This window comes from Polistes fuscatus, unplaced genomic scaffold (genome assembly GCF_010416935.1).
Source record: "Polistes fuscatus isolate 324 unplaced genomic scaffold, CU_Pfus_HIC Scaffold3, whole genome shotgun sequence".
Lineage (NCBI taxonomy): Eukaryota > Metazoa > Arthropoda > Insecta > Hymenoptera > Vespidae > Polistes > Polistes fuscatus.
In genome coordinates this window covers 2810319-2832648 of record NW_025113107.1, presented here as the reverse complement: position 1 = coordinate 2832648, position 22330 = coordinate 2810319, and the positions used below count along the sequence as shown (strand labels likewise).

General features: G+C 34.5%; 2 protein-coding genes across 2 annotated transcripts; one reads left to right on the top strand and one right to left on the bottom strand.

Annotated features, from left to right (window-relative positions):
* Positions 1-605: 605 nt before the first annotated feature.
* Positions 606-20910, bottom strand: LOC122519677 (serine/threonine-protein phosphatase 4 regulatory subunit 3-like). Its single transcript, XM_043639298.1, has 4 exons — positions 19888-20910; positions 14545-16666; positions 12653-12813; positions 606-763 (listed from the first exon to the last, which is right to left on the bottom strand). The coding sequence occupies exons 2-4, from the start codon at positions 15707-15709 to the stop codon at positions 704-706; spliced, it is 1386 nt and encodes a 461-aa protein (XP_043495233.1). The 5' UTR covers positions 15710-16666; positions 19888-20910; the 3' UTR covers positions 606-703.
* LOC122519239 (glycine-rich cell wall structural protein 2-like) lies at positions 19114-20205 on the top strand. The gene is made up of 2 exons (XM_043638583.1): positions 19114-19202; positions 19989-20205. The coding sequence occupies exons 1-2, from the start codon at positions 19114-19116 to the stop codon at positions 20203-20205; spliced, it is 306 nt and encodes a 101-aa protein (XP_043494518.1).
* Positions 20911-22330: the final 1420 nt, after the last annotated feature.

The window sequence follows — 22330 nt, the reverse complement described above, 5'->3', positions numbered from 1 at the left end:
ATTATTTGTTCTTTAACATCCTATATGTAGTCATGTATTTCATGTAAGATTGTTTATTTTTTTTTTTTAACTACCCCTTCCGGTTTTTTCTTCGATCCAATGTTCTTTTTGTCTTTTATTCCTTTCTTTCGTTCCGTCTTTTCTTTTTTCTTTTTGTTAGATTCATTTCATGACGGATTAGAGTTGCTTTTGCTATACATGTATTGAGTATATTCGCGGGATAGTACATTCTCACGTTTCCCTGAGTTTTGATTTCAGTAAAGTTTCTTTCTACAGTTTATGTCAACAAATAGAAGGAGAAGTGCGATGGGAATAAAGTGATATAGAGAGAAATAGAAAGAAGTAGAGGAAGTGACAACGAGATAGATGGAACGAGAGGGAGAGGGAGAGAGAGGGAGAGAGAGAGAGACAGAGAGAGACAGAGAGAGACAAACAGATAAAAGGAAGAGACAAATGGTATAAGATAAAAATATAGATAGAAAAAAGAATATGGAAGAATAGAATTGAAATGAGATGAAAAATTTTAAGAATTTTATAGAGAGAGAGAAAGAGAGGAGAGAGAGATAGAGAGAGATAGAGAGAGAGAGAGAGAGAGAGAGAATAAGTAATCTGTTTTCGGGGAATGCATTAAACGCAGTAGAGAAATATTACATCGATGAGGCATTATGTACGCGATGGAGATTAATCGTTTATAATAAACCAATTAGCGTCCTCTTGCCCATCGCAATATGGCGTCCGCTAAGACGTCGAGGTGTGCCCTCGTCTGAAAAAGAAAACAGAAACGACAAATTTTAATTATTTTTCTTTCTTTTTCTTTTGCCTTTTTATTTTACAGAAATTTATGTTAATTCTTTTCCGTCGATATCCTCATTTTTGTGTGTTCTATATTTGAAGTTTATTTATTATATTAGATTTATATTGAATAAATATTAGGTTATACGGAACGTAATTTCGTTTTTAAATCACGTCTGAGGTATTTGTTGCTAGAATGTTGAATAATGAAATAATGAAGTTTAGAACAAACAAAATTAGTTTAACAAACAATTCAATATACGCATCTATTAATAAAAATATCATGCAAGATATTAACGACATAATAATTTATAAATAATAGTAATAATATTAAATTATTATTAAAGTCTTTAACATCCTATATGCAGTATATTAAAGTGTATTATATATCAAATACTTTGCTTAAATTCTGACGCATACAAATATATTCATGAATTTAATCAATCACTCTGTCATCTCAAAGACAAATTTCCTATCCCCCTATCCTACAAATCTTTAAAAATAGTCCTTTTCACAAATAAATCGTATTTTACATCCCAAACCGCTCTTTCTTTTCTAAAAAACAATATTTGATTATTATTCTCAATTTATATTCCTATATAAAAACAAATGATTATTTGCGCAGGTAGCGATAAATTTGGTAGATGTTATAGACGGTTCAATAATTTCTACCATTCAGAAGTCTCGGTTGATATCTGATCGAAGCTACGAAAGATAACGTTACATATATAGATAGATAGATAGTATATGTGAAAGAGAGAGAGAGAGAAAGAGAGAGAGAGAGAAAAAGAGAGAGAGAGTGAGAGAGAGAGAATGACGTTTGTAGAAATACAGGTTGGTCTACTAACGCAGTAGAGGATTTGTCCTCGAAGGTGTTTCCTTTACTTGGGATGGTAAAGTTCTGGTCAAGGTATGTGTTGGTGAATGTGATGTTCACTCACTCTCTCTCTCTCTCTCTCTCTCTCTCTCTCTCTCTCTCTCTCTCTCTCTCTCTCTCTCATTGACGCATAAAAGGACGCGCCCACCTCATATTCTAAAGCATATCTCATGCGACCATCCCGTCAAGACTGGGAAAACGTATAGAAAAGCTAGAAGCCCTTTTCATTCAGCTTTGCTATTCTAGTCATACGTATATTAATTTGTTATTTATGTAAATAATTACATAGATTATTATATTAAACATATAGGGTATCCCAAAAGTCGGTTTAATTTAATTATAAAATTAGAAATTTATTATCTAATAAAATCTTCGCGTGTACAGTGTTTTCGTTTTGAAGGATTGTACTATGGTTGCGTTCAAGGTTTTTGTTTTTGGATAAAGTGACTTTTGGGACATCCTGTATATTGTATATGTGCTCTCATTCTGTCTTCTTGGTTTTAATCAAAATCAAAGTATCCTTTTAGTATTGCAAGAGAATAATAATAACAGTAAGTCGATTGGACTACATAGACGTTCTTTTCTCGTCTATTGAAATAACTTGAACAATATGTTACGTGTGCTCTATCTCTCTCTCTTTCTTTATGTCTCTTTATTTCTTATTTTCTTATCTTCAACTTCAATTTATTCTCCCGTATCGTACGGTTTCATGTAAGTAATTAGAATCATGTATCATAGAATATTATTATTGTACAATTCGTTGTTAACTACATTGAGATTCCTCATCTGGAAATATTAGATAATAAAAATATTTGATACTTATTTAAATTAGAGTTCAGATGGTTAGCATAATAAAAGATAACTTTAGGCATAAATAACACGATAATGATAAGTTAGCAATTACCTAACCAGCTGAATTTAACCATCTAAGGATGATTGCAATCGTGGTGATCGTCAAAAGGCAATTATCTTTGAACAGGCATTAAACTGATAATCGAGTTGGAAGTTGATGATGATGGCTTATGAGTAGATGGTAGTAGTACTATTGTTTGTGACGACTAACGATGACGACGATCTCCATCTGACGTCATCATTTTGTCTTCTTTTTTTTAATTTTATTCGTTTATTTTAATTTTGTTTTTGTCATTTACAACATAAGCGAAAAGCTTTAATATCGTTAATTAATTATATCTGACGAGATTAATGGATCGATCACGTCTAGGAAAGTTTTTAAAGTGTTTACACACCCACGGGATTGATCGAAAGTTTATTAATTATTTTTTCAAATCATTTATCTCTTTTTTTTCTATATTTTTTTTTAACGTCAACTTTGTTTGCTTAAGTCGCGAAAATTATTTTTATAATAAATAGGTTTAATTATAAAAATAACGATACATGTGTGTGTGTGTGTGTCTAATTTTTGATATATGTGTTATTCTTTGTATTTAATTCTTAAGTCTTTGAGTAAAAATGGTTATTAATGAATAAATAAATAAATAAATGAAAAATATAAATATATCTTATTGTAAGATTATTATACAATTAGCTTACATTGAATTTAATAAATCTATTATAATAAGTGTTCTTTAAAATATTTAATAATAATTCTGTCCTTTTTTTTATTTTGTCTTATCCTAGATTTAATATTTAAATGTGATCATGGTAATCAACGTCATATATTGTAAATCTAAAGATAAATGTATTTATCAAAAATAATAACAATCCAACTAACTCGTACAAACATCTGGACTTAGAACATATCTTAATAAACTCGTTCAACATTTCCGTTTTCATGAGAGCCGAAAAGAAAAGGTTTGCCTTACGTTATGCGGATTATCGATCAAGGAAGGGAAACCTTCACCTCCTCCCCTCCCCCTTCACACTCTTTCTCTTTCTCTCCTTCCATCGGAATGACGTAGGAAGGATGTGAGAGATAAAAGAAAAGAATATTATTACATTATACGATCGTGAAATTTAGTGCTGGAAAATTCGTGATCCTTGGTAAATCGAAAGTCGTGTCGACGTAAAAGAAAAAAAGAAAAAAATAAGCGAAAAGAAAGGGGAACTTGGTATCTGAGTAATGGGGGAAAATAAGTATATAATAAAAAATACAAAAAAAAGAAAAGAAATATATAGCAATAACGGCAATGGCCAACACCCACCTTTGGTTATCCTTATGCTTGTTTTGCCCATGAGAATAAAAAGAAAAAGAGGGAAAATTGGAGAATGTCATAAGGTTAAGAAAGTTTTACCCTCCAGCTCCACCTCCACCTCCACCTCCACCTCCTTCTCCTCCTCCTCCTTTTCTACCACCGCTTTCCATCATTTTTGCCATTTCCATCAGCTCCTAACTTTCCTTTCTTCTTGCCCCCTTCCTTTCCCCCCTCCATCCTTACCTTATCAGCCATTATACCCTTGGATGACGACTGTGCGAATGGTGCTGATGAAACTTTGTGTCCATATATCGTTTCAACAGTAGTGCGTTCATGTATCAAGATAAAGAGAGAGAGAGAGAGAGAGAGAGAGAGTGAAGGAGAATTATTGTACTCATTGATTTGAATGTGTTAATATTCCGTATGCACCGATTTGATTTTCCTCCTAATTAGATTCAAACCTCAGCAACATATAGTTTCTAGTATTTATGTATGTGTGCATGTGTATATATTATATATATGAGTGCATGTACTCGGATATGTATAATTGTATATGCGCATGAATGCATATACTGGTGTATAATTATGTGTGTATGTAAGCATGTACTAGGATATATTTATGTGTGTGAGAGAGAGAGAGAGAGAGAGAGAGAGAGAGAGAGAGAGAGACAGTGAATGGGAGGAAAGGAAAAAGTTGTGCGTGTATATATATATATACACAGATAGATTTTTTTTTTAAAGCGTCCTATAAACAGAAACAGCACCCTTGGAAAAGTTTCGCTACGAAAGCGGTCGTTACAGCCCCCGCGTATTACTATGCTTCGAGCTCATCAACAACGAAGTTAGCGTTAAAACGTTCGTGCTTCGAATTTTCCTTACTCTTCTATACTACGTGCTTAATTCTCTCTCTCTCCCTCTCTCTCTCTTTCCTTCTTTTTTTCTTTTTGTCTCTCTTTCTCTTACATCTATTCTTATCTCGACTATAATCATCTTCTTTTATAACATTGCCAAAGCGTAATACGAGGATATTTTACTATACTCACTTATATTCTGCATTAAGAAGTTGAACGAAATAAGACTAATAAGAGAGAGAAAGAAAATGTTGAAAAAGAAAAAAATTATAATTTTAGATTAATGGTAATTTAAAATTACGAGTAAAAATATTAAAAATCTTTTGTTTCAATGTTTTTATCTATTAGCCTGTATAATTCTTAAACGAGGAAGGAAATTTGAAAACTAAAAGTAATCTTGTAATTGATGGTTAACAGGAATTAGAGGTAAAAAATAATCTAATTATTTCTCAGATTAGGAAGGATATTTTAAAAATAAAATTTACCTTGAATTAATGGTAATTTGGAATAAGGAGTAAACAATATCAGACTACTCGTCTTGTTCTTTTTATCTATTTATCAGATGAGAGAGAGAAAGGTTGAAAATAAAAGTAACCTTGAATTGAAATAGAATTAGGAATTATAGGAATAAAAAAATCAGACCTCATCTCATACTTTATATCTATTTATCTATTTATCTCTCAAACAGGGGAGAAGAAGGTTTCGAAACAAAAAAATGTAACCTTGAAGTAATGGTAATTTGGAATTCATAGTAAAAGAATAAAAGAAACCCTTTCTTCTTTTTTTTATCTATCTATCTATCTATCTATTTATCTATCTATTTAATCTATCTATCTATCTATGTATCTATCCATCTATCTATCTATCTATCTACCAATCTGTCTGTCTGTCTGAATCTATTTATCTATCGTTCTATCTATCTCACATTCTGTTTTGCTTATTTTCAATATATCGATGGCAGATACAGTCTGGAGTTTGCTGACTATAATGTTTGAGTTGTGAGTAAAGAGGTTCTCTTTTGAAGTGTCTTGAGGGAAAACGAGAGAAAGAAGAAAATGGAGAGACGTTATGGAAGATAGAAAAGATGGCTCGTCATTTTTCCTTCCCAAGTGAATCAAGATAAATCCGAAACTTCGTAAAGACTTTATAAATAAGAGAAAAAGAAAAAAAAAATACAGGATATCTATATACATATATATACATGTATATATGTGAACAGATTTACATATTGATTGAACAATTTTTCGGTCAAATAAAAATAGATTTTCTTTCTTATCGTTTTTATAATAAAAAACAAATATCAATTTCGATATTTACTTTCCGAACAATTCAATATTTATGTTATAATTTCATGTATCCATGTATATGCACAAATAAAGTTTTTTTTGATAGATGAGACATTCGAATTGAATGTAATTATTAATTTGTTGAACGAAGAATTCATTTGTTATGAAAATAGTAAGAAAAATGTAGTAATTTAACGGTACCAATTTAAGTCAACTTTCTATTATTTTGTAAAGTAATCAAATAATTAAATAAAATAATTTGAACCGGTAGTATATAGAATGTAATAAAAAAAAAGAGAATTATTTCATTATTATTATTTTATAATCGAATTATTCTATTCAATTTGGGAGGAATGATGGTTAAATATTTATGCAACCACTCCATATATGCATGTATATCAAAATTTATAAAATTTAAATGTAACACTTTTATATTTTGATAAATATTGAAAAAAAAATGTATATAGTATACGGCGAATAAATATTTATAAATCGTTACGAAATTTTCCAGACAATTCGATAGTATATATAAATATATTTCTATATGAATATATATAGAACCTCGTAAAAATTCATTTAAAAAAGCTTTCAACTCGGATAATGATTTTCTACGTGATTATAATTAATTCTTCTCGTCTTTTATTATTTCAAGACGAATTAACGTAATTCGGTATGGTACCGGGCATCTATAGCACCGGTAGCAGACTACCGACGGAATCTCACTTTGGAAAGTGGATAGGATTGACTAATTCGTTGAATATTCCAGCTTGGGTTTAAGTTACTACTATTCCTTGCATGAAATTAGCATATCCTTTTAAGTTCGCGAAGAAAGGAACTGAGAAAGCACAAAATTTAAGCTACTTGGATGAAAAAAGAAGAGAGTACTCTTTAAGAGTGTCGATGTTTTTCTTCTTCATTTATCTTTTATCTTTTATCTTCTTTTATTTCTTTCTCTCTCTCTCTCTCTCTTTTTCCCTTTTCATCATTTTATTTTTATTTTTATTTTTTTTAAATATTAACGCCAAGTCTGAGAGTAAAAAACTGACTATACGTAAATGCGTTAGGATAAACGCGTACTCGTAGGCGGATATATTTAATGGCTGCTCAGAGTCGGTTAATATTATCTGAAAAATAAGGCAAAATGTTTCAAATGAAAAGAAAAAGATGAATAAAAAGTAGAAAGTCGGATGAACGAGATAATGTTGCTATCAAATTGCATTGTCCAATGAAACTAGACGTACTATATACAGTGAGTGTCACTTAAAATATATTGTTATGCTTAATAAATTTTAGCTTGAATCATCTTCTCTTCATTCAATAAAATATTAGATTGAAATTGTTTTATTTTAGAAATATAAGATATATAATTTTTAAACAAATGTATTTATTAATAATTTTCAAGCAAAAACCTCGTAAGCGTGACGATATATAATACGACTTTAAGTAAAACTTCCTGTATAAATACGTAAATGCAACTATAGCATATTATTTGTATACTGGTTTCTTTTTTAATGAAACAATAATGTCCTTATTACATTATAATACGCCATATTTTCGATATTAATTCTTTGATATATCTCCTAAAGAAAGGAAAGAAAGTAAACAAAAAGAGAAAGATAATGAACATGTATATGTATTAAACATGTACGATACATTTATACATGTATGGGACTACCAACCTTTTTCTGACCTTTTTCTACGCTAACTCTCTCTCTTTTGTTGCTTTTCTCACAGTTTCTACGATATAATTAATTCAACGATACTTTCGCAATGAAGCATACTGTCTTTCTGGGTACGACCTCCTTCCCGTCTGTTTCTCGCCAGCGATGCCAGCTTATGGTTATCGATGTCATAAAGCCATGCCGTACAATAAATTTTAAATGTCCTAATCTTTCCTTCCGTCCCACGTTCACAGTATATCTGACCGTACTTTGCGAGTACTGAATTTTCATGACATTTTAACTCTCTCTTTTTTTTCTTTTTCTTCTTTTTTTCATATCTTTATCCACATACGTGCGATTTAATCGAAATGTTAAACTTTTTTATTTCATTCTAATAATTCAATCCTTCGACTTCTCCTTATAGTAGTCGTATAACGTCATCGTTAACACGTGGACGATTTAATTTCGATTGAAGTTTATTATATATACTACTACATTTGCATTACATACTTATATACAACCTATAGATTCCATTTATTTCAAGGCTAAGAGAAAACTCGTGGGACCTTTTAAACAAAATTGTTGGAACTATTTGCGTACGGGGAAAAATCAACATTAATTTGTCCAATGATATTAGTCCAAATAATGTAAAATATTTATACAGAAAAAAGGAATAGTTGCTTTGACGATCGAAACGTTTAGTACACATTTAATGATGTTTTATCAATTCTTTTTCCATCGTAAGTTCTTCCAATAAATTTTTTATCTACGTAAAACAAGTATTTCTACAATATCAGTCAAAATTATTTTCTGTAATCATGAAACTGTAAACGCGATAAAAAATAATGTATAATCGATGTATCGAAAATACGTTTTGTACGAATGAACGTTTATCGGATGAAAAACATATTCAGATTTAACATAAAAGTTTATTAAACAAACAAGCGATTTCCTATACAAATACTAAAACAAATTAGTTATGATATTCATTTAAACTAACTTTCTATCATTTTTTTGTAAACTGGTAAAATAATTTTGATTAGTACTGAATACTATATTGAATTGAAAAGTTTAGAGACTAACATAGAAATTATTTTTTTTGTCGATCAAACTCACTATTATTTTTCGATTCAATTTTAAAACTTTTCAACTCACCCTTGTATACATAAAAAATCAAACATTTGTGGATAGTAATTACTAATAATTTCAAGATAATTCATAAATGAAAGTACGTGTACCCAAATTTTTTGAATTGATAGTGTATGTATATATAAATGTATGTATGTATAAATGTATGTATGTATCATTAAGTAAGTGTGAGTATGCTTATTGTTAGTACTTCCACAGCTCGTTCCTAAGCACGCGTTTAAACGTGTCCCTTTTACCAAGAAATCTGAATAAGCAATTTAAAGTTGTATACTAACACTTGTTGCTATTGGCTTGTACAGTTTAGATAGTATTTGCATAGTGCGAGCGCGCACGCACGCACACGCACACATATGCATACATACATACTGCATGAACATATAATAAATATATTACAAGAGTCAAATCATTTCGCATGTTAAATGCATCTAACGTTAAATTTCAACTGTGTTTATATCTACACACGTGCATATTATTGTGGAACCGTTTTATAAGACTTGATATTGTATAACCGTTTTATTGTTTCCTCGAATGATTTCTCTTCTCTCTTTCTATTGTTCTCTCTTTAGCAATTTCCTTATTTTCCTTTTTTTTTCTTTTTCTTTTTATCTTATATTATATTATATTATTTTAATTCCTTAAAATAATTTTCAATTTTCCCAACATCTGTGTTCGTTTTGCATACTTTGACTTAACGTATTACACAACCCGTTAATGATTTCGAATCCAAGGGAAAACTCCTTTGTGTTAGGTGAACGTTAATGAGAAAACTTTCTTTGGCAAACACAATTTTCAAATTGCCACACATACACGACGATTATAGAAAATATCCCTGGAGAATGGGTTCCTCTTCCCTCTCCACTCTCTCTTTGCTTGATCGTCTATGTTTTCCTAACCTCTTCGCACTACCTCTCTATCCTTCATTTAGTAATTTAATAACTCTTAACGAGACTGCCTACGTGACGTTGTTAAGAGTTAACAAATATATCTACACGCGTATATAACTGCGTGTGTGTGCGTGTGTACGATGTATATAATATATCAATATGATTTTTCCAATTTTTTGTTGTCTAACATTTCAAACACACCTACTACCTTTAGTTGTATCCATTTTCTTGTTTTGACATCCATTGTTTCGTACGTTTTGCGAAAAATATGTCATGTTTATTCGGGACAGATATCAATTTTTTACTCCGATTATTTTGTGAATTTTGTTGGATTACTAGTGTTATCATTTTTCGAAGGAAGGAATCATGCCCCATTCCCTCGTAGATAAACTATAAATCAATACATTTTTTTACAAGATCAATTTATTATTAATTTAACAATTTTTTTCCTTAAATCATTATTAAGCAATTAATTATTATTTTAAGTATTTCCTTTAGAGAATTCTTGCTCTTTAAAATATTTTATGATAGTCATATAATTGGTTTCAAACGAAAAAACATAAAATATTCCATTCGAAATAAAAAAATAAAAAAAAAATATATATATATATATATATATACAATTATCTCGGAAATAATCGATCGAGTCGGTGTCAAAGCGTTGCGTTTATTTTAATCTAATATTAATATCATTAACTATTTTCATTTACACGTTTACATACATTGATAATTTAATAGCCATTGATGATATTAAAACGAACAACGATATTTTAGTCAAAATTAATTTCTTGTAATTAGTTTGGTAATAATGTATATGTATTTTGATATTTGTTCAAATAAGAAATAAAGAAATATTCCACGTAACCCCAATGATCGGTCATTTATTGTTATACCGATGGCAAGTACTATTACGATAGTCGTGTTATTCGATAACGTGGCTTTTGTCCGATAAAAAATGTAGATACTTTTATGGAATCCGTCGGGTTTTGTCTTCGATTATAGGGGAAAAGGTGGATGGAAGGATAGAGCCTTCGGTGATTTAGCGTTTCATTTATTTACCACGACAGCGAGAGGTAAACTAATATCGCAAGAGAGAGAGAGAGAGAGAGAGAGAGTCAGGAGGGGAGAAGCATATTATACAATTTACGTATTTACGTATATGTGTGCGTATACTTATACGAATGAACCTATACGTGTGTAAATAATATACGTGTGTCTGTTCATGTTACCTTTCTATCTTTGAATATTAACTAAAAATATGTCCATTGTCGTAACGAAAATGAACGGGACGTGAGAAAAAAGATAATAATAATAACAATAATAATAAAGAGAAGAAAATGAAATTGATAAATAATATTCTCAAAAAGTGGCATTCATGTAATACCTGCCGATAAGTTTTGTACTTATCTTATTTTCCGTCGACGAAAAATTCCCTTTTTTACTTTGTCATACTTTCTAGAATTTACTTGTCGTTAAATAATTGCGAAAATTTCGTCGTCCGTTTTAATATTTAAGTTGAAACGTGTGTCAGTATTAAATTATTTTTTCAAGAAGAGGTAAAAAGAGGAGAATTAAAAAGAAAAAAGAAAAAGAAAGGTGGAATATATTTGAAGCAGATAAAAATGTTTTTTCGTATCTGGAATTTTCTCTCTCTCTCTCTCTCTCTCTTTCTTTCATTCTTTCGTTGCTCATTAGCACGTACATTTCCATGTTAACGTGCGAACAGTTTCTCGGTTCGTGGTAAGGCTCGCGTGATGCGTTGACATTAGAAATTTCCCGCATTTCTCGGAATAGTGCGAAATGCTCACATACCGGTGAGATACTATAGCTTTATTTAAAACCCTTATAGATATTGTCGAGCAGTGTCATGATGGTGACACGCGACGAATTATAAACAACACGCAGAGACTCCAGTCTCGTTTTTCCCTTCCTACCTTCCTACCTTCCTACCTTCCTACCTTCGTTTGTTCTTTCTATTAGCGATCTTGTTTTATTTTTTATTCTCTTTTTCCAATATCATCACCACTTCAATTCATTCATTACCACCCCAATTCCCAAATCACTTGTACCACTCATTCTTGTGAACAAGAGAAGTCAGTTGTTACGTTTGATTCGTTCATTTCCAGGAATATCGATCCCCTCCAGGTGACATTTATGTACGTCTGGTTAAAAGGTTGCAAATGATTGCTGATTTTCAATAAAAATCTAATGCACCAAATAATTTTGAGATGATTTATCGTTATTAATAAGTTGAATTACACTTAGTTTATACACCTAGTATTAAGACAATACGACTTTCCTATTGGCACATTTTTGGCAATTTTTACAATAAGCATGGACAGATATTCAAAAATACTCGAAAAATTCATAGTTCAAGTTTCCCAGAATATATCAGACTGTCGTAAAAATAAAAGCGGGTTTTTTTTTATGAAATGGCAATGTGAAAGAAAAATATTCAAATCGTTGATAAAACAAAATGAAACATTCTACTCGTAAGTTTTTGATTAACGAATAAATTGACCTCGGTTATTCTAAAGACATTCATTTTGTTTATGTACAGTAGAACGTCTAGTATCCGACGATCTGGTATTCAAACGTTTCACTGTTCACATGATCCGCTATCGAAATGTTCTCTATTATCCGAAAACTAAGTCATAGTAAGTCATAATAGATCATTTGTTCAATACAATGGATAATTGATTAACGAACAGTTCAGGTAGTAAATATTTAAATTGCATTTGCAATTTACGTCTAATGGCGTTGAAAAAAGAAACTCGTAATACCAAGTAAGTTGAAATGAAAAAAGATGAATTGTAATTAAAAAGATGATGATAATATCTATATATAACATTTAGGTTTCCCAATTAATTTGGATCTTGAAGATTTTAATTGTAAATATTCAGTATCTCTGAATTTATTTAATGATCCCAAACTAGAATCCGATGGTGTGTATAAAACAGTACGCTCGACGTATCGAACTTTAATTAAAGTGGACTCACAGTTTTGAAAAACATGCAGTGCAGCATATCTTCATCTTCACCCCCCGGACAGTCCAAGAAGCCGTCACATAGAACATGGTCATCGATACAACGATATCTACCCATTCTATCTGGCTTCGGACATGCAAACCTCTCCATCCCTTCCTCCGAGGCTGGACACTCTGTAACAGTAACACGATAACGAGAATACCCTATCAGATCTTGTTTTATCTTTTCGAACATCCAATTTTATCTAATAAATCGTTATCAAAGGGTTCGTTACTTTTTTTTCTACCAATTTTACGAGATAGTACAAAAAATATATGAAAAAATACAAGAGGAAGATAAAATCGAAAAATCGATCAGACCTTCTTTCTTACTCTTTTATTATTTTCTTTTCATTTTAGAAAACAGAAATGAGAAAGAGGGTGAATCGTGTATGAAAGTTTCTGACGTATAATATTTTTTTTCTCGAAGATTTCTTCTGTATATGTATAGGTATATATATATATTTTTTTTTACAAGGGAAAATTTAAAAGCAACACGTACATTTAGAAATCGATTACAAACTTTTCCGACAATTTAATATATTTCTTTATCATAAATTTATTCTTAAAACTTGTAGACTACACTCGTTAGATTGTTTTGTTGAAGAATAGTATGCATAGGTTGTGCAAAAGTAAAACGGAATCTTGACGTTGGTAAATAGAAGATCGCTGTTTGTCCGCCAGTAGACTATCAAACTACAACTAATCGCATTTCGCATAATCCAATCACGCCGACTGCAATATGCTGTCCGAGGTTACAGCATTAAACCGTTCTACACAATTTTGACTTCTCTCTCTCTCGCTCTATTCATCCATCTATTTATCTATCAAACCCTCTCTCTCTCTCTCTCTCTTTCTCTCTACGTCTTTCTCTTTAGATTGGAAACGGTGCGGGTGGTCTTCACAATCGGATCATGTAGTATAGGTAGTCTATGAGTCTACTGTACTCTCGGTTAAGAAACTAAGCTCGATGTGCTTGTCCATGTATCAAGTTGAATCGAATCAATTGGAATATACGTGCAAACACACCTACATCCATGTATAGAAAGTGTATACGCACGTGTGTGTATAGGAAGATAATGCTATGTTGAAAAAGTAAATAAAGGTTTGAGAATGATTTTCCCTCTGTGTACTATTTTATAAAAATTCCCTTCGGTAATTTGATGCTTTTTCTATTTCTTTTTATCTTTTCGGGGAATAACTCCTACGAGTTGTAAAAGTTCATTTATGGCTAACTAATCGCGTTAATTAATGTGAACTGTGAATCTTGTTATCTGTAATCGTATGTATGTGTATGTTAATTAATAATCGAATACGTGAACGCAATATGTTAATATAAGTAAAACGCACACGTATATACATGCATGTGTGTGCGCGTGTGTGTATTAACGATTTGTCACTTGATTATTATCGTTCTATCTTCCTCTTTGACCAATTAGGGTTTCCAAGAGTTGGTTAAACTTGTTACTTTTAGCTTCCTTTCTGCGGTATCATCCAAGATATAAGTTTTATTAAAGTCGCAAGGCTAATTTGTGTATGTCGCGTAATATCGAAGTTTTTGTTTGAGTTGAGTTAGGCGAGCATGGCATGCGATCGTACATTAGTTTAGAGATATTTACTATAGAAACGTGGAAGGGACGACATTTAAAAGACATTTGTTCATTTAATTGTGTACGTTTCTTATTAATTTTTCTTTTTTTATGGTCTTGTAAGATATCATAAAAGAATATAGGGAAAGAAATGGTTTCAACGTGGGTTTGGTTTAAACGATAATAAATCGGTTATATTTGATGGAACGATTTAGAAGGGCAACTTGTTGACGAGGAAAATAAATCGTAATATTAAATTTGAAATATCCAAACTTACCAATTTGCGGCACGTCGTAAGGTCTGTTCGTCCTGATAGACCTCACCAATCGGGTGTTCACATTTGCTTCTCCGGAAGTAAAGGGAGATGTATGGGCCGCCAGGGCTTGGTGAGAGACAGAAGACTCCTCTGGCAAATTGACCGATCGACGTCCGATGCTTATCCAATTCTTTTTGTAGGAAGGATCGTTAATCTCGTATATAAAAGGTTTCAAGGGGATGAATCCTCCGGCGTTGAAAAATTCCCGCGAAGAGGATAAAGCAGACGAAGAAGAAGAAGATGACGATGAAGAAGATGGAGATGATGAAGAAGAAGAAGAAGAAGAAGAAGAAGAAGAAGATGGAATCGAGGACGAAGAGATAGAAGACAAAGAAGAAGAAGAAGAAGAAGAAGAAGAAGAAGATGGCGATTGCTTGGAGACACGCTCTAAAATCGGTTCAGTCTTCAATTTAATCGGCAAGTTAAGTCTCTGTTCGTAGACATCCTCTTGATCGGATTGTCTTCCGTTTGGAAGGATCTTCTCGCCATTGTAATAAATCGAAATAGGTAGTTCGAGCGCTTGGCTCTCAACTTGCTGCTGCTGATGGTGGTGTTGCTTATTGTTGCTGTAATCGATTATCCGTCTCTTCTTGTTACGTTGCAACTGACGTCGCTGCCTAAGCCGTTGTTGTAATTGTTCGTGATGGTAGTGGTGCTGTCGTTGTAACTGTTGATGTTGACGTGGAAAGCTATGTTGTGTAAGAAGGTCGTCGTCTACAAGGGGCTCGGTCGTTGTTGAACTAACCGTAACATATGGTGACGTAACGGCCAAGTATTTCGGATAAACGACGTTAGACAAATGAGGGGAGAATGCCATTATGGCAGCCTCCAAGTCATTAGGTTCGTTAATAATCTCATTTACCAACATGTCGTTCGGTGTCCAAGAATAAATCGGTTGCCTTTCCTCGTATATGGACATGTCATTGCGATGCGATCTTTCGTAAGGATATGTTTTTAGGTGCAACAGGTTGCCACCTATCGTGCTCTGTTCGTTCTGATATTTCCTCGCGTTTACCTCGCGATGAGAATCCAGTTGGTTTACTTCGTAAGGTACGCTCACCGGTTGAGTTCCTGGTTCGAAAACATGTCCAACGTATGTTAGTAGCAAAAATATGCAGAACGTCATCTTACGTGACTCGATAATGGCCGATTCCTTTCCTCCCTACCGTCGTTTTTACCTCGCTTCCTTTCTTCCTTGCTTACTTGCTTGCTCTTTTACGACCGTATTATACGGATTGACGGAAAGAGATCCTCAGCGTATCCTATTTAATGTGAGGGGGGATTACGCTCCTGATAAAAAAATGAACCCTTCTCTTACTCGTTCTATCTCTCTCTTTCTATTTATCTATCTATTTCTATCTATCTCTATCTACCTCTCTTCCTTTATTTTCTCTTTTTTTTCTCTCCAGTCTACAAGAGGGAATCGGTGTACCGAACGTGGATTAGGCCGACTTTTCCTTTCAGTCAAGATACACACCGAGGGATCCGATCCTTATTTTCCTTTTACTTTTTATCCCTTTCCTTTCTTTTTTTTTCTTCTTTTCTTTTTTTTTATTCAGGATCCAGTATCAGAATAAAATACGAAGGGTGGTTTTCTTATATGAGAGAAAGTAAAAGAGATAGCGAAAGATTGTTGAACGCCGGCGAATCGACTAAATTTGAATAGCGTAGAATCTCGATGATGTTTCTTCTTCCATAAACGTTGAAATTTGTCTCCGCCTCGTTTTCTTTCGCTGCGCTCACACACAGTTTTTCTCTTTTCCCCGTTTTTTCTTTTCTTTTCTTTATTTTCTCTCTTTATCTACCTCTCTCTCTTTCTCTCGAATATATAGCCCCGTTTCCCTATGGCCTTTCACTATAGATTCTCTAGATGTACGATTTCAATTACCGTAGTATTTGTCTCTCTTTTATTTTCTTTATTTATTTTTCTTTCCTCTCGTAGGTAATTGTAACTAGCTTAGACTCCTCTAAATCGAATAGGCACGTATAGTATGTAGTAGTAGTAGTTGTAGTAGAAATGGTAGTAGTAGTAGTCGAGTAGTAGCACGTTTTTTTTCCGTCTTCGCGGTTCGCCGGCTTCTTCCTGAAATCAGGTCGTTAATTGATAATAAAAGTTAGGTCAATGTTTTGCTATTTCTTTTTATTTTTTAAATTGTTTCTTTCTCTACTTTTGTTCGTTCGTCTTTTTTTTTTATTTGTTTGTTTTGTACGGATAAGTACATAATACACATACACATCGAAGTGCCGTGAATGGTGGAAGACTGATGATGCAAGTGGTGCAGTCGTCGTGCTTACGTGCGTGCAGTGGTTGGTGCACGGGGTGGTGCAAAGACATAAAAGACAGTGAAATTGATTTAGTAGAATATTATCCAAATATATTATTAACAATTTGACGGAATTATAACGTTTAATCCGTGATCGGTTCGGCCGTAATGACATTTTTCTTAAAATATTTTTTTCTATTTTTTCTTCTTCATTTTCCTTTCTTTCTTTTTTTCTCTCTGGATCCTTTTAAATATATTTCACCCTCTTATTATTATTATTATTATTATTATTATTATAATATATTTTTACGTTTATATCACGTCACCTTTCGTTTCCTTTATTTTTTTATTCTTAACGACGAGAGACTATTCCTTTTCTTTCTTTCTTTCTTTATTTCTTCCTTCTTGTTTGTTCTTTTTTCTCTTTCTCTTTTCTTCTTTTTTCAACATTTTCCTGCTTTTTTTCTTTTTTTTTTTTATTACGATCACGGAGAACGTGAAATAACGTCGAGTTTTATGCAACGACGAGGAACGAAACTAGAGCTTCGTCTAACGTGGTTGGACTGTGGTGCGAACGTGCGTGCGTACATTTTACGTGCGTGATATAGTATGTGTGCGTCTGGGTTTTTCTGCTCGAACATTTTATTACTGGTTGGTGCATTAGAAGGAATGACGATGACGACGAAGTAGAAGAAGAAGAAGAAGTAGAAGAAGTAGAAGAAGAATAAAGCTTAGCGTCCAAGATACTTTAGGAATAAAACGAAAAAACGAAAAAACGAAAAATAAAAAAATAATAAAATAAAATAGTATGAAATAAAAAAAATAAATAAAAGATATTCACGCGCGTATGTGTGTGTATGTGTGGGCTTACGTGCTAAAGCTCCTGTCTATATTAGAACGCGTTATCCCGCTGCATTTACCGACTATAAGAGCACTTTATAACGTTAACGATCGAGTATCTCTCTCTCTCTCTCTCTTTCTTTCTCTTTTTCTCGCGCGTGCGAATATCGCGATATCAACAGGCACGTATGTATCTCGATGGGGGATAATAAAATTTTGATGCGCGAACAAGAGGGTAGAAGAAGAAGGAAGGAGAGGGACGTATCTCGTAAAAAGGACGACCTTGTATACCGGCTAAATGGTATCTTTCTCTCTCTCTCTCTCTCTCTCTTTCTATCTCTCCCGAGTACAAGTACGAGGCCACCCCCTTATGGTGGCCTCGGATAATGCCGACTACGACTGGTCGATGGGCGTTTACGTTTTCGCAAAATAAATTTTAAACATTTAACTATGAAATTCGTTAGGATCGTTTTAATACAACTTATCGTCAAAGTATTTAATATCGTATTTGACGAATACGATATTATATTCCAAGGAAAGATAAGTTGGAAGTTACTTATATAACATGGCGAGGTATCAACAGGTGTCCCGAAAAATATACAAAAACGGACTCTTTTCGAACTAAGAAGGACACTGATAGCCATTAAGAACTCGTTTAAAGAACTCTTTAATGTTCTCACTTTTGTCTTCTTTATCTTTCTTTCTCTTTTGTCTGCTGTTTTTCTATCACATTATATTAGCGTCGTCGTACACGAATAAATTCGAGGAAAATCAAGAGCGCGATTTTACGTGCAAAATATTTGACGGATAAGGCTCGTGCACGAGGGTGCTGAGTGAGGGTGCTGACATTTGTTTCTATCTTTTTTTCGTTAAAAACTTTTAACGTTTCTATCAATTTTGTTCGTTTTGTTATTATATTATTCGGTGGATTGTACGTCGAGATACTTTTTGCTCATTTTGTTATTATTCGGTGTATTGTACGTCAAGATACTTGCTTCTATGGTTCGTGAAGTTATTCGAAAAATGAAAACTGAGTCCTTGTTCTTCCTTGACAAGGATGATAACGCGCGTTCTCTCTCTCTCTCTCTCTCTCTCTTTTTCACTCACTCTCTTACTTTATCTCTGTTTGACTGTCTGACTCTCTTTGGTTTTCCCGTATACCTTTCGAAGAGCTCTAATGATTTTTTCTTTCCCCTCCCCTTCCTTCTCCTCTAACTTTTTTTTCTTCTCCTTCTCCTTTTTTTCGTAGATAGTCTGGTGTTCGCTTTCTCTTACTACTTCAGCCGCTTTTCTCTTTCACCCTTTCACGTACACACACTGTTGGCGTAATTCAGGTTCACCGGTGGTCGAAGTGGCCGGAGACAAAAGGGTTTAGGTGAACATAGTGAGAGAGAGAAAGGAAGGGGGTGGGATGGGGGTGTGGATGATGGGGTCTCGAATAGAGGAATCGATTTCAATTCGACGCTTTTCAATACAATGTGGTATATTTTCGATGGTGTCGAGTTACGAATCAAGGTATGAAATGGAGAGATTAGAAGAGGAAAAGAGAAAGAGAGAGAGAGCGAAAGAGAAAGGGTTTGTTTTTGTTTGATACGTCCTTTTCTTTTTCCTTATTCAAAAAGATAAAACGCGCGGAAAGTAAGATTAAAAAACTCATACATCTAATAACAACAATAATAAAGATATAATGCAGATTTAATTCGAATAATTTAAACACGCACACTACTGTACCCTAACCGCTTAGGTGCACAAAATTTAGGTAGGCTTTTTTTATTGTTCACTAATTGTAAGTTACTCATGACCATTTAACAATAGAGTAGCAACACCGTTCTTATGAATCGTATGGTCGGTCAGCTCTAAGCGAGGAGCCAGCCAGCCGGTTTGGTGTGTATTGTTCTTAGATCAGCTGTTTAACTTCTTTTGATGCTGATTGTCAGCAGATGAATTCATAACAACACCATAACCGCGATAATTAACGAGAAACAAGTGGTTTCGTCAAAGTGCGGTGGTGGTGGTAACGGAGCCAGCGCAGCGAATTGTGTAAAGAGGAAGAAATGATGGTGGTAAAAGGAGAAAAATAATAAAGAGAATAAGAATAAGAATAAGATAAGTAAAGATAAAAGAACGATAGGAATAAGGGTGGCACAGACGCAAACGTCTTCGACGAGGATGATTCGTGCGTGGGTGGTCGTACGCGTACCGCCTTCATACGGAGTGCTCGGAGTCTCTACCGGCGGCAAGGGATTTCAGCCCCAATGACGATCCATCCGTGTAAGGCGTTCTTGCGGTTGATCTTGGCAGCGTCGGCGTCGGCGTCGGCGTCGGCGTCGGCAGCGGTGGCGGTGGCGGTGGTGGCGGCGTCAACGGCGACGGTGACGGTGGCGGTGGTGGCGGCGTCAACGGCGACGGTGACGGTGGTGGCTTCGGTTACGGTTACGGCTACGACGACGGCTACGGCTACGGCGACGGCAACGGTAACGGTGACGGTGACGGTGGTGGTGCTGGCGATAGGGATTGATCAAGGGTGGGGATGTAGCGGCGAGGTCTGCTCGGTGACGTGATCTTTCGCGGTGCGTGCGTCCGTTCGTGCAGAGGCGCGCGTGTTACGACATCATAGTCCTTTTCTTCTCTCCTTCTCTCTCTCTCTCTCTCTCTCTCTCTTATCTTTCTTTTCTACAGGTTTGACTTTATCAGCCTTTTCAAGGAGTAGTAGTTATTCGTTGTTATCCGAGAAACCGGAAGCAGAACGATTAATCTCGCATAGCTCAAACTGTCTGGTCCTCTTCTGTTGGTGTTGTTGCTGCTGCTACCAGTCCGGTATTGCCATCGGTGTTTCTCTCCCGCTCCCTCTCTCTCTTTCTCTTTTTCTTTCCGTCTGTCTGTCTTTTCCTTCGAACCAAATTGCTCACGGCTAACTGCTTTTGTTGTTTCTTTTTCTTTTTCTACTATAACTGTTTCTCTTGGTACTGTTCGTCGTAGATTGTGCCGGACTCGGTGTTGGCCCACTGCTGCTTCTTTGATTACTATTGCTGCTGCTGCTACTTCTGCTGCTGTTGCTGCTGCTGCTTCTGCGGATCAGTAGAATCAGCGAGAGGAGGTGGCGAGCGTGGAGGTTGCTTCGTCGTCTGCCGGTGGTTAGGAGATGGAGGATCGGAGGGTCGGGATGGTGGGTTAGTCGAGCGAGTGAGCTGGCTGGCGCCATCACCAGAACTAACTCCCACGCTGCGCGGTAAGAGTCAGCATTTTAATACGTCGCGCATACCCCTACTCGACGTACTTTCTCCCACCCCTATTCTCGCCCTTTCTCAAACGATCCTTTCTTCTCGCGTTTGTACGCGATCTCCACCCTTCACTCTTTCAACCACTACTATTACTATTATACACACACATTACATTACCCCACCACTATCGTTACCACTACTAACCGAACATCTTTCGCCGTGCGTTTTCTTGTGGATACTTAACTAAAGATCATAAAGTTACATTTATAAAATTTAACACTTTGCCTGCGTATTAGGATCATCGCCCGCCAACCTTTTTTCTTTCTTTCCTCTTTCATTTACCTTCTTCTTCTTCTTTTTCTTCCCATCTCCTCTTTCTTTCTTTCTTTCTCTTTATCTCTCTCTCTCTCTCTTTTTCTTTCTGTTTACTTCATTATCAAGATTCTTATTCTCCGTTTTGCCTTTTCTCCTTTCTATTCCCATACATCTCTCTGTTCTTCCCTCGAGGTTACGTTTTTTCTTCTATCCCCCCTGTTCCAAAGATGGGGAGGTGGGAGGGGCAGGTGGTTTTTTCAACGGTCGGTGCGCCGGTCTTTCTCCTGTCCTCTCGGCCATATATATCTTTTCACGATTCACAGGTTGTTGGGCGTGGTTATCGGGGACGGGGGGCCACTATTTCAAACGCCGCATGTCGAATCGAAAGTTCGAATGTTTTGACGACAACGGCGTGCTCTACGCCGATCGATAACAAACATATGTATCTTTAATGTATAAAAAGAGAGGCGAAAACCTTAACCGGCACTTTCGGCCCAGATGGGATCAATAAATCGCCCGTATAACGACTTCCGCATGTTAAAATAACTTTTGTATAATTAGGCGATGGTATATAACATCAACGACGTACCCGCTACCTGCTCGTATCGATGTTAAATCTTATTTTTAAATATAATCAAATAATCAACGTCCTTTTAGGAAACAATCTTTTTTTTTATCTTTTTACGAGATTATATCTTCAATTACTTTTTTATTTTATTTTTTTTGGGGGGTGACAGCGAGAGTGCGGATTTAATGTTGGTGGTTTATCGGATAAATTGCGAATATCAACTCGACATTTAGTAAACTGCTACAATTGTAATCAGAGCTCGGTTAGATGATTTGGATAATTCTAATGGGTCAGATCAAAGACACATTTTCTCTATTTCTCTCTCTTTCTCTCTCTCGCACTTTGTATTTTATATGATCGTCCACCCTTTACCATGATACACATACGTACTATATACACGTATTATACGATGCGAATTGCATATAAGCTATACGTATATAGATATTCGTATGGATTTACCAACGCGAAAGAGAGGGAGAGATACAGACGCGTTATTCCACCTCTTTGACATTTCGTTGGTGGTATATAGGACACGGTAT